The 13,108-nt window shown below is 43.2% G+C and overlaps 1 protein-coding gene and 1 long non-coding RNA gene across 3 annotated transcripts in view; one reads left to right on the forward strand and one right to left on the reverse strand.

Annotated features, from left to right (window-relative positions):
• The window catches only part of qsox1 (quiescin Q6 sulfhydryl oxidase 1), a 123,393-nt gene extending 118,418 nt beyond the window's left edge, over nucleotides 1-4,975 (reverse strand). Inside the window, exon 1 of one of the 2 annotated variants that reach the window (XM_043699922.2) lies at nucleotides 4,654-4,975. In XM_043699922.2, coding sequence (XP_043555857.2) covers nucleotides 4,654-4,897 — 244 coding nt within the window. In that variant the 5' untranslated portion in view covers nucleotides 4,898-4,975. The remainder of the gene's footprint in view (nucleotides 1-4,653) is intronic. The other variant, XM_043699923.2, reaches the window with a different exon arrangement.
• Nucleotides 1-13,108, forward strand: part of LOC148149187 (uncharacterized) — a 304,419-nt gene that overhangs the window by 155,434 nt on the left and 135,877 nt on the right. The gene's annotated exons all lie outside the window — the stretch shown is intronic.

The following is a 13,108-nucleotide window of genomic DNA, read 5'->3' on the forward strand; positions in this document are numbered from 1 at the left end:
ATGTCTCTTTGTTCAGCAACACTCCCTAGGACCTTACCATTAAGTGTATATGTCCTGCTAAGATTTGCTTTCCCATAATGCAGCACCTTGCATTTATCTGAATTAAACTCCATCTGACACTTTTCAGCCCATTGGCCCATCAGATTAAGATTCCATTGTAATCTGAGGTAACCTTCTTCACTGTCCACTACACTTCCAATTTTGGTGTCATCTGCAAATTTACTAACTATACCTCTTATGCTCACATCCAAATCATTTATATAAGTAATGAAACGTAGTGGACCCAGCACTAATCCTTGTGGCACTCCACTGATCACAGGCCTTCAGTCTGAAAAAGAACCTTCCACCACCTTCTGTCTCCTACCTTTGAGCCAGTTCGTATCCAAATGGCTAGATCTTCCTGTATTCCATGAGATCTAACTTTGCTAACTAGTCTCCCATGGGGAACCTTGTCAAACACCTTACTGAAGTCCATATAGATCACATCTACCACTCTGCCCTCATCAATCCTCTTTGTTACTACTTCAAAAACAATCAAGTTTGTCAGACATGATTTCCCACACAAAGCCATTTTCACTATCCCTATTCAGTCCTTGCCTTTCCAAATACATGTACATCCTGTCCCTTAGGATTCCCTCCAACAACTTGTCCATCACCGACGTCCGGCTCACCGGTCTATAGTTCCCTGGCTTGTCCTTACTACCCTTCTTAAACAGTGGCATCAGGATGGCCAACCTCCAGTCTTCCAGCACCTCACATGTGACTATCGATGATACAAATATTTCAGAAAGATGCCCAGCAATCACTTCCCTGGCTTTCCAAAGAGTTCTAGGGCACACCTGATCAGGTCCTGGGGATTTATCCACTTTTATGCATTTCAAGATATCCCGCACTTCCTCCTCTGTAATATAGACATTTTTCAAGATGTCACAATCTATTTCCCTAAGTCTTTATCTTCCATGTCCTTTTCCACAGCAAACATTGATGCAAAAACACGTTTAGTATCTCCCCCATTTTCTGTGGCTCCACACAAAGGCCGCCTTGCTGATCTTTGAGGGGAGAAAGTGAGGTCTGCAGATGCTGGAGATCAGAGCTGAAAATGTGTTGCTGGAACAGCGCAGCAGGTCAGGCAACATCCAAGGAACAGGAGAATCGACGTTTTGGGCATAAGCCCTTCTTCAGGAAGGCCCTATTCTCTCCCTAGTTACCCTTTTTTCCTTAATGTATTTGTAAAAACCCTTTGGATTCTCCTTAACTCTATTTACCAAAGCTGTCTCCTTTTTGTCCCCCTGATTTCCCTCTTAAGTATACTCCTACTGCCTTTATACTCTAAGGATTCACTCGATCTATCCTGTCTATACCTGACAAATGTTTCCTTCTTTTTCTTAACCGAACCCTCATTTCTTTAGTCATCCAGCATTCCCTACACCTACCAGCCTTTCCTTTCACCCTAACAGGAATATACTTCCTCTGGACTCTCATAATCTCATTTCTGAAGATTTCTCATTTTCCAGCTGTCCCTTTACTGCGAACATTTTGAAAGTTCTTGCCTAATACATTATAAGAGGTGGCAGCAGAAGCAGAGAGGTGTAACTTAAAGATTGGTGAAATACTGACTGGAAGAAATAGCTGAGTTCTAATCGGCGTGCAGGGATTAGACAATGTACAAAGGTTGCCTTGTGTGCCAAAGAATTATCGTGGCAACATTGCAAAAGTACTCTGTGTGAAGTGTTGTTGTTCTCAGGCACTCTTTGCAAATGAATCACAGCATATTGTCATTTTTAGTACAAGCAAAATTTACACTTCTCTGACATCTTAATTGCACCCCTTGCTGTTCCTATCACCTTTCTCTTCCGCACAGCATTGCAGATTCTTACCTTTTTACCTACCGCTATCTCAATTCTTAATCCTCTCAGTTTATGGCTTCACATCTTCCCGTTTTCCGCTCTGACAATTTCACTGCTGCCCTATTTCACACAGCCAACATACTAACCATCTGAATGTTTCTTCCAGATTGACCAGCCAGGAATACATGAGTACTATCTGGTGATGTACTCGGTTAAGCTACCCAATGCAGCAGACTCAAATTAGAACAGTAGTTGGTTTGGTTTGGTTGGGATGGGGAGGGAGTAGACTGGAGGAGTTGGTAGAAAGGATCCATTCTTCAACCTGGAACAGCTTTGGCTTGTCTAGCTTGTGTTAGATACAGACAGTACTCCAGTAAGTGTCAGACTGCATCATCCTAATAAACAGCCTTACACATTTGAGACAGTTGGCTGTGATGTGTGAGGTCTTGTTAATCAGATTTATGCCTTCAGGGAACCATTGTTTACGTGTAAAAAAAACAATCCATAGAACAGTATGTGTTCATTGCATAGGACCACAAGGTTTATGAAGCCTTAAAATTCAACAGTTTTCTGGCACAAATAAGAACATTCAGGGCACGTGGAATCTACATTTGTTGAGTTTCACACATATAAAATATCTACTGGAGCTTTACTAATTGGCAGCCAGAGGGCAGTCAAAATTGTTGAACATTTTCCAACATTCTCAGTATGATGGAATGGCATACGTCAATAATGAATTAACTGTTTGCTCACGTTGTCTTAATGGTGCATTAAGGCATCACTCTTTAATGATACTTCAATAGACACCATCGAGGGAGATGAAGAGTGAGGACATATGGCAGGCTACTTCCACTCAGACCCTAGCTCTGAAATTGTCAGTGCTCCATGACATTTGGGCCTCCTTCACCCCCGCTCCCTCACCACCAGACGCCTGGAGGAAGAACGCCTCATCTTCCGCCTCGGAACACTTCAACCCCAGGGCATCAATGTGGACTTCAACAGTTTCCTCATTTCCCCTTCTCCCACCTCACTCTAGTTCCAAACTTCTAGCTCAGCACTGTCCCCATGACTTGTCCTACCTGCCTATCTTCTTTTCCACCTATCCACTCCACCCTCCCCCCGACCTATCACCTTCATCCCCTCCCCCACTCACCTATTGTACTCTATGCTACTTTCTCCCCACCCCCACCCTCCTCTAGCTTATCTCTCCACGCTTCAGGCTCTCTGCCTTTATTCCTGATGAAGGGCTTTTGCCAGAAACGTTGATTTTACTGCTCCTCGGATGCTGCCTGAACTGCTGTGCTCTTCCAGCACCACTAATCCAGAATCTGGTTTCCAGCATCTGCAGTCATTGTTTTTACCTGCCATTTACTACTGACATTTCAAGAGTGAGTTTGACAGGGTTCTGAGACAACTTGCAGTATTGATTCACAGCATGACACCACTCACTGAGACCCCAGATAGAAAACCATTTGTGCCACCCTGATCTCACTGCAGCTAAGTGCATTGGAACAACTACTAAAATGCCTGTTGGAAAGTCATCCCAGCCTCTGAGCCCTCCATTATGTTTCCCATCCAGCATTATTCAACCCCATGTCCGTAATGCTCACAGATTTGTTTGCCATTGGTTTATGTGCATTCTTCCCAGTTGACACTATGCTCATGCAACCATTTGGCTGTGCCTGGCCTCTATGTACAGCACAATGCCTGTCTCCCTGGCATTATCTACTGATTTGGGCACTGGAACAGTGCACTCACACCAAAGGTGAGCCAGGAGCAAATTAGGAGCTTTGTTATTCTCCCCAAATACCTTCCCCAATTCTCCCAGAGGTTACCAGTCCTTGATAGGTGCTGCTGGGGGCAGAATTCTATGAAATCTGGCTGCAACATCCAAAATAATGGAACAGTGACTTGAGGGGGTGCTGGTATCCAGGGCTCTTGGCATCAGGGCAGAGGACTGGGATTGGTGCCTACTATCCTCCCAAACACAGTAAAGGTGAAATCACCATGATCCTACCAGACTTATAGAACTGCTTTCTCAGTAGACAAAGACAACTGGTCGAAAGTGGGTACTGCAGATGCTGGAGATTAGAGTCAAGATCAGAGTGGTGCTGGAGAAGCACAGCAGGTCAGGCAGCATCCGAGGAGCAGGAAAATCGACGTTTCGGGCAAAAGCCCTTCCATCAGGAATGATGGCAAGTTAAACCCGAGGGTACAGCATGCCTCAGGCAAGGGGAGAGAGGCTGTGGAGGAGAGTGATAAGATAACATCTTTTTGTGGGCGGCACGGTGGCACAGTGGTTAGCACTGCTGCCTCACAGCGCCGGAGACCCGGGTTCAATTCCCGCCTCAGGCGACTGACTGTGTGGAGTTTGCACGTTCTCCCCGTGTCTGCGTGGGTTTCCTCCGGGTGCTCCGGTTTCCTCCCACAGTCCAAAGATGTGCAGGTCAGGTGAATTGGCCATGCTAAATTGCCCGTAGTGTTAGGTAAGGGGTAAATGTAGGGGTATGGGTGGGTTGCGCTTCGGCGGGTCGGTGTGGACTTGTTGGGCCGAAGGGCCTGTTTCCACACTGTAATGTAATCTAATCTAATCTAAAAAACAGAAATTTGCAGCAGCACGGAGACTGAGGACAGAGATACTGAATATTCAGTCACCATCTCCTGGTTACAATGTAAGGGAAATAAAACAGGTTGCAGCACAGCCTACACTCTCTTGTAGTGACAGCTCCCAGACGGCTGGGTTTGAAGTTGCTTTCACCACACACACACACACTGCAGGCTAAATCAAAATCCCCAGCGTCCAAACCTTTGATGTCGTTGGCTAGCGCCTTCCACACAGGAGCGAAGTTTTTACAGTGTCCGCACCAGGAGGCGTAGAACTCCACCAGCCAGGCATTGCTGGAGCGGTACAGGATGCGGTCGAAGTTGTCGGTCTTCAGGAGGGCGATGTTGTCGCTGGGAGAGTACAAGCCGGCTCCGGTCACCCAGCCGGGCACCGCCAGCAGGAAAATCACGGCGAAGGCAAACAGCGCGTCCCGGCGCAGCGCCATGTCTCAGCGAACACCCTGGTCCCAGACCGACCTCTAACCTTCTGCAAACCAACCCCAATATCTACGTGCGGGGGAGTCAGAGGGAGGAGCGAGGCTGGCTCTCACTACAACAGACTCGGTCATGTGGCCCCGAAAGCAAAACAATCTTATCAACGTATTTGCAGCCCCGCTCCCATCCCCACTTGTTTTTTTTTGTTGCATTTACCGTCTGGCCGAGATCAAAGATCAGACTGTGCGGGCACAAATCCGCTCGCTTGTACTTCAGACTTGCAATTGCCATCTCACAGACGGCGAGCACGAACATTTTATCCGGCGCCTCGTGAAGCTCTCAGACTTCATTAATCAAGTGAAATTGCAAAAGACTCTTACACCCACCCATCACACACAAAAACACACACACGCCAAACCTCCCTGGTATAGGAATTTGAGGCAAACAATACGCGTGTGTCCATTTCTGCTCAGGTCCTTTTGTTTTCCCTGCATTGTAACCAGGAGATGTTCAGAATCTCTCTCTCTCCCTGTGCTGCACATTTCTGTTTTCCTAAGACTCTCCTCCCCAGCCTCTCTCCCCTTGCCTGAGGCATGCAGACCCTCAGGTTATGCAAGTGAGGTTCAGGTGACGGTTACAAACAACCGGCAAAATTCGGAGCTGGGTGCAGAAAGAAATGAACGAACCATTCATGGGACGATACAAGTAAATAAATAACACTGGGAATCGAAATGTTTATCTCCTGATATACATCCTCATGTATTGACATGATTCGGAGCAGGAGAACGTTGAACCTGCTATTGTGATCATGGCTGATCATAGGTCAATACCCTGTTCCCATTTTCTCCCCATTCCCTTTAATCCCTTTAGACCTCCAAACTATATCTAACTCTTCCTTCAAAACATTCAATGTTTTATGGCTTCAACTACTTTCTGTGTCAGAGAATTCCACCGGCTCATCACTGGGTGAAGAAATTTCTCCTTATTTCAGTCCTACATGGAGTGGTGCTGGAAAAGCACATGATGAAGGGCTTTTGCCCGAAATGTTGATTTTCCTGCTCCTCGGATGCTGCCTGACCTGCTGTGCTTTTCCAGTGCCACTCTAATCTAGACTCTGATTCCCAGCCTCTGTAGTCCTCACTTTTGCTCAGTCCTACATAGCCTATCTGATCCGTAAATTGTGATCCCAATTCTGGAATCCCTAATCACCTGGATTCCATAGTGATCGGGAGCATCTTACTGCATTTACCTGTATAGCCCTGTTAGCATTTTATAGGTTTCCATATGATCCCTCCTCATTCTTCTAAACTCTAGTGGACATAGTCCGAATAAAAAAATGATTGCCAGAAAAGGTCTGGCAGCATCTGTGGAGAGAAATCAGTGTTAATATTTCAGGTCGAGTGACTGGCCTAATTAACCCTGTCTCTCTTTATACATTATTCCTACCAACCCAGCAATCAGACTGGTAAACATTTGTTGCACTCTATCAACAACCAGAGCATCATTCCTCAAATTAGGAAAAGTAAACTACACACAATACTCCGATTGTGGTCTCACCATGCCTTTGTATTTGCAGTAAGACATTCCTGTGCTGATACTCAAAATCTCTCACTATTAGATTTTTTTTTACATTAGATTACATTACAGTGTGCAAACAGGCCCTTCGGCCCAACAAGTCCACACCGACCCGCCGAAGCGCAACCCACCCATACCCCTACATTTACCCCTTACCTAACACTACAGGCAATTTAGCATGGCCAATTCACCTGACCTGCACATCTTTGGACTGTGGGAGGAAACCGGAGCACCCGGAGGAAACCCACGCAGACACGGGGAGAACGTGCAAACTCCACACAGTCAGTCGCCTGAGGCGGGAATTGAACCCGGGTCTCAGGCGCTGTGAGGCAGCAGTGCTAACCACTGTGCCACCGTGCCGCCCACTATGAAGACCAACACACCATGAACCATCCTCACTGCCTGCTCCACCTCCAGCAACTGGTGTACAAGGATACCCAGATTTCATTGCACTTCCCCTTTCCCAATATATCTCCATTCAGACAATAAACTGTCTGCCTGTTTTTGCAATCAAGGTGAATAATTTCTAATTTATCCACATTGTGCTTCATCTGCCATATATTTGCTCATATATTCAACTTGTTGGAATCACACTGAAGTATCTCTGCATCCTTCTCTTCCACCTGGTTTTATGTTGTCTGCAAACTTGGAGATCTTACATTTAGTTCCTTTGGTTAAATCAATAATATTTATTGTTAATAGATGATATCTAAGCCTTGATCCCTGTGGTTCCCCGCTAGTCATGGCCTGCTACTCAGAAAATGGCCCAGTTATTCATACTCTGTTCCCTGTCTGCCAAACAATTCTCTGTCCGTGACAGTGCACTACCTTCAATCCCACACTGTAAATTTCACATGCTAATCTCTAATGTGAGACTTTATAAAGCCTTCTCAAGACCAAATAAACCACATCCACTGGCTTCCCCGATCAACTCTATTACTTATGTCCTTGTAACATTACAGAAGATTTGTCAATAATGATTTCCCTTTCATAAATCCAAGCTGACTCTATCTCATCCTGTCAATGTTTTCCAAATGCACTGTTATTAACAATTTTATAATGGACTCTTGCATTTTCCCCACTATCGATTTCAGGCTGACAGGTTTACAATTCCCTGTTTTTTCTCTGTCTTTTTAAAATATTGGGATTACGTTAGATATCCTCCAATAGATAAGAGCTGCTCCAGAATCTATTGGGTCTTGAAAGAGGACCACCAATGCATCCAATATTTCCTTGGTCACTTCCTTAATTATTCTGGGATGTAATTCTGAGGATTTATTGGCCTTTAATCCCAATCATTTCCCAACACTAATACTGATTTCGTTCAGTTCCTCCCTCTCACTAGACCCTGTTTCCCAACATTTTAGGGACTTTATTTGTGTTTTCCTTTGTGAAGACAGCACCAATAAATGTTGTTCATTTATCTGCCATCTCTTCATCTCCCATTATAATTTCCTGTGTTTCCGATTGTAAAGGGACTACATTTGTTTTCACTAATTTGTTTTCTCTTCACATAGTAATAGAAGCTTTTATCATCAATTTCTATGTTCCCTGCAAGCTTACACTCATAATCTATTCTCCCCCCTTAATATCTTTGTCTTGTTTTGTTGGAATCTAAATTGCTCCCAATCCAAAGGTCTGTTGCTTTATTTGATCAGTTTTCCTTGGATCTAATGCTATCCCTAATTTCCTTGGTAACCCTGTTTAAAGCACCTTTCCCATTTTATTTTTTGTGTCTGATATAGATATACACATACATAGATTTCCACACATTCATAAATTTCATACTATACTCATTTTGTTTATGCAACAGTTTTACAAGTTGGCATGTCTACTTGATCATTCCAACACCTTGAATTAGTATCATTCAACATGATGTAATTCAGTCTAGCCCACTCTGACATAATGATTATTGTTGTGTAAACTGTCAGAAATCATCTAGAAAGTGTTACAGGATCACTTAGATTTGTAGAATTTAGAATTTTGCAGGACAGAATGAGGCTGCCGTAACTGTAGCAGAAATGTACCAGCGATTATGTTGTCGATATGAGATTAATGTTGTACAGTAATAGCTAGACTGCATTGTCAATAAAGTCAGATTAAACAGAACTGCGACCTGAGGGAAGGAGTGTCAAGTGGAGTCCTGGTCTATTATGTCTCTGTAACTAACATGCATAGCATTGCACTCATATGGTGTACAGTCATCATTTACATGTGGTTCTATGTACCTGCTTGTGATATTAATATATGATGGCAGCAGTAGTGCGTAACCTTGCAACTGACTGTCAGGGATCTCACGCCAAAAATGAAAATGAGAACAAATGTTCAACCTAGCAGCCTAACAACCAAGAGAAACACCCTTTAAATGTTTCTTTATTTAGCAATACTCATGCATTGCTTGTGCTTGAGATTATAAAGGGATTCGAGTAATAGAGGTTCAATTCCTCTGGATGGGAAATCCAGAACAAAAGGACAAAGCTACAAAACTGGAAGTAGGAATGAAATCAGGAAGTTGTTTTTTCATATAAAGAGTAATACAATCCTATTCTTCACAGGGTTTAGAGTCTGGGCCAATTGAAATTTTCAAGATTATGATTGATAAGCACACAATAGGATATGTAGACATCAGCCAAGATCGAGTTGAATGGCGAAACAGAAGCAAAATTAATAGTAACCTGCTCCTATTTCCATCATGTGATTTCCATCACTCTAAAGGTGAGATGTGATAATTGTTTATGCTGTCCATGAGTGTTGGAAGCATTTTCCTCAATCTTTGAGGGATGACACCCAAGATCAATCACTTGAAATCAATGTGTGTGCCATTTTACTGAGGAGATTTAGTTCAGGTTATCAATCCTCCAGGATTATCCAACATTTGGACAAGTAAGCTATGACTTGCTGTTTGAATGATCATGGTAAAATGAAAGTCATAGACGTTAGGTACATTGGTAGTTTTGCTTTTTGTCTTTGAATAACTTTATTTAATAGTTACAAAAAAAAGTGAGATGTATTAGTCAGCTAAGGGGACTCAGACTGTTGGAGGTGAGAAGCCAGGTGACAAAACCGCCAGGAACACTTCTTGAGTTTTCTGCCTGAAAGTAGATCCCATCCACAGAACCACCAACTCCACCACGGGGTAGGGCAAAGACAGAGTCCTGGCATAGGTCTAATCCACACTGGCCATGCAGCAAGCTAAGCCAACCTACCTGATCCCACACCTCGCCTCTCTCAATCTCTCAAGGAATCCAGGTTGGTCTGCTGACATGCACTTTTACCTGCATGTTGTAGATCCAGAGCTGCAAATAGTGATGGATGAGGCTCCAATGTTCTTTCTATGACATGACAAGGAATCCCTCACATTCTTACCACCAGTCATATGTTTGAAGGATGGCTGCATTATGAACACAACCTCCTCAGTGGTCAGGTCCTAGAGTGAGACTTGAACTCGGACTTTCCGGCTCAGAGGCATACCCACTGCATCACAACACTTCCTACTCTGGGAATACATCCAAACAAAATTAGCAAATGTCAGTGGAAGGCAAAACATAACATCCAGGCAGCAATAATAATCTCAAATGCCAGAAAACTGTGCTGCAATATTTCACACCACACCATGTAGATTTTGTTTGAATTTGTTATTTTGAAAGAAACATCAGTCAGAAATCCTTCCCTCTTTTCGAGGCCCTCTTTACCAAGCAACTTCTTCTGAGAGTACTTGAGTCCTATGTTTACACATCAAATCATGAGTTGTCTTTTTTTAATCTCAGTTTCTACAATCTACCAACTCAGTCTGTGAGTTCTTCGTGAATAAAAATACCTGTGATCTGTAAAATGGCATCCCTGATATTTTATTGAGAGATATACAACCATTTTATTGAGAGATATAAATAGAATTTCAGAAGGAAATATAAGTACAACCTGATAGACCTTTCATTTCTGCTTCTTAGAAATATGATCATTCTGCAGACAAGTTAATAAATGAATGGTAAGCAATCAATTCCATCAAAATTACACTTAAAAGAAATAAATCAGTCTGATTGTTAATAATGCATTTCCATGCCCTGTTATAAGACTTTGTCTAAATTCTATTTCAGCAATGATACAATAGCATAATTGTCTCCTTGATCATGAAAAGTTCCATGCTTATCAGGGATGCCATTTTACAGATCACAGGTATTTTTATTCACGAAGAACTCACAGACTGAGTTGGTAGATTGTAGAAACTGAGATTAAAAAAAGACAACTCATGATTTGATGTGTAAACATAGGACTCAAGTACTCTCAGAAGAAGTTGCTTGGTAAAGAGGGCCTCGAAAAGAGGGAAGGATTTCTGACTGATGTTTCTTTCAAAATAACAAATTATTCCATTATGATAGTTTTTATCGACTATTCAGTGAAACAGATGTAAAAAAATATTAATTGTCTAAGATGTTCTGCTTCTGCATTTAAAGGCCATGGTGAAGCAGATGTAAGGCTCATGTTACCATAGAATCTGAAGCTCAGTTGCTATCAACAGCAGAGCACACCAGGAAACAGGAGAGTTTGAAAACATTATGGGAAACCTGGCAACACCAAAGCAGAGCACTTCACTAACATTCAGGGAGCTAGAGAGAAGTCAGTCTTTTCTTTTATTTATGCATGGCACATTGGTGTCAGTTGCTGGATATGTTTTTATTGCTCATCCCTGATTTCTCTTGAGAAGTGACGGTGAGCTGCCTTCTTGGCTCACTGCAATGCTTAGTGTGTAAGAAAAGAAATTCCAGTATTTTGATCCAGTGACAGTTCCAAGCCAGGAATTTTGATTAGATTACTTACAGTGTGGAAACAGGCCCTTCGGCCCAACAAGTCCACACCAACCCGCCATCCACCTAACACTACAGGCAAATTAGCATGGCCAATTCATCTAACCTGTACATTTTTGGACTGTGGGAGGAAACCAGAGGAAACCCACGCAGACACGGGGAGAATGTGCAAACTCCACACAGACAGTTGCCTGAAGCGGGAATTGAACCCGGGTGTCTGGCGTTGTGAGGCAGCAGTGCTAACCACTGTGCCACCGTGCCGCCCACTCAGATCAGTGGCTTTGCGGAGAACTTGCAAATTATAGTGTTCCCTTGCATCAGCTACCCTGGTCCTAGATGGTTGAAGTTGCAGGCTTGGACACTGGTGTTGAAGGAGCTCTGGTGTAATGTTGTGTGCATTGTGTAAATGGTATATACTGTTGCCACTCTGTATTGTTGGTGAAGGGAGGGAAAGGAGGTGATGGGTGTCAATCAAACAGGATCCATTTACGTGAATGGTGTCAATTTTCTTAAGTGTTGCAGGAGTGGCAGCCATCCAGGCAAAAAGAGAATATTCAATCACATTCCCAACTTGAGCCTTGTAAATGGTTAACAGGCATTGAGCAGATAGGACATCCTGTGAGGGAATATCTAGACGTCAGAGAGGGAGCTACAGCAATCTGTTTGATCTGTGCTTTCAAAAAGGAAATCCATCACAGGGAAGCCATACTCCAGTTGATTTTTGGGTAACTGTGACTAGATGTGTCAATAAATAGCAAAGTTAGTACACTGCCAGTAGGGTTTGTATGCACACATGGCTGGATAATTAAATGAAAATGTCAGAAAATAAATTAGTTAATCTCAGGCCATACTATTCATCATCTGCAGAGGGACCTGCATTCACACATTGGGTCGACAGCCACAACAGATAAAATTCAATCAGAAATACCGTATACCCCAGGCATAGTCTATCCTCTCCAAAATAAATAGGATTAAAATTTTAGCAATGCTCAGTTCTGGTCTCCCACCTATAGGAAAGATGTTGTGAACCTTGAAATGGTTCAGGAAAGATTTACAAGGATGTTGCCAGAGTTGACGTTTTGAATTGTGAGGAGAGGCTGATTAGGCTGGGGCTGTTTTCCCTGGAACGTCGGAGACTGAGGAGGTGACCTAATAGAGGTTTATAAAATCATGAGGGGTATGCATAGGGTGAGTAGTCGAGGTCTTTTTCCCAGGGTAGATGAGTCCAAAACTAGAGGGAATAGGTTTAAGGTGAGAAGGGAAAGATTTTAAAAGGACCTAAGGGGTAACATTTTCATGCAGAGGGTGGTGCGTGTATAGAATGAGGTAAAAGTGAATACTGCAGATGCTGGAAACCAGAGTTTAGATCAGAGTGGTGCTGGTAAAGCACAGCAGGTCAGGCAGCATCTGAGGAGCACGAAAATCGACATTTCGGGCAAAAGCCTTTCATCAGATCGTGTACAGAATGAGCTGCCTGAGGAAGTGGTGGAGGCTAGTACAATTACAGCATTTAAAAGGCATCTGGATGGGTAAATGATTAGGAAGGGTTTAGAGGGATATGGGCCAATTGCTGGCAAATGGAACTAAATTAATTTAGGATGAAGGTCAGCATGGAGGAATTGGACCAAAGGGTCTGTTTCTGGGCTGTACATCTCTATTACTCCATAACTCTACCTTTTCATGAAAGACGCAGGTAAAAGTGAAGTGAAAAGCTGATGACTATACTGTTTTTTTAAGTGCCAATGCTCATTGCATGACTTAAGGTTGAAGTACATTGCAGTAAGTTGTGGTGATTAGCATCGACCCATGCTTAAATTTCACATACAGTTTAAAAGTGAGAAGTTT

Source organism: Chiloscyllium plagiosum, unplaced genomic scaffold (genome assembly GCF_037043375.1).
Source record: "Chiloscyllium plagiosum isolate Xiang-an unplaced genomic scaffold, Cpla_swu_hap1 HiC_scaffold_9, whole genome shotgun sequence".
In the NCBI taxonomy this organism is placed as follows: Eukaryota; Metazoa; Chordata; class Chondrichthyes; order Orectolobiformes; family Hemiscylliidae; genus Chiloscyllium; species Chiloscyllium plagiosum.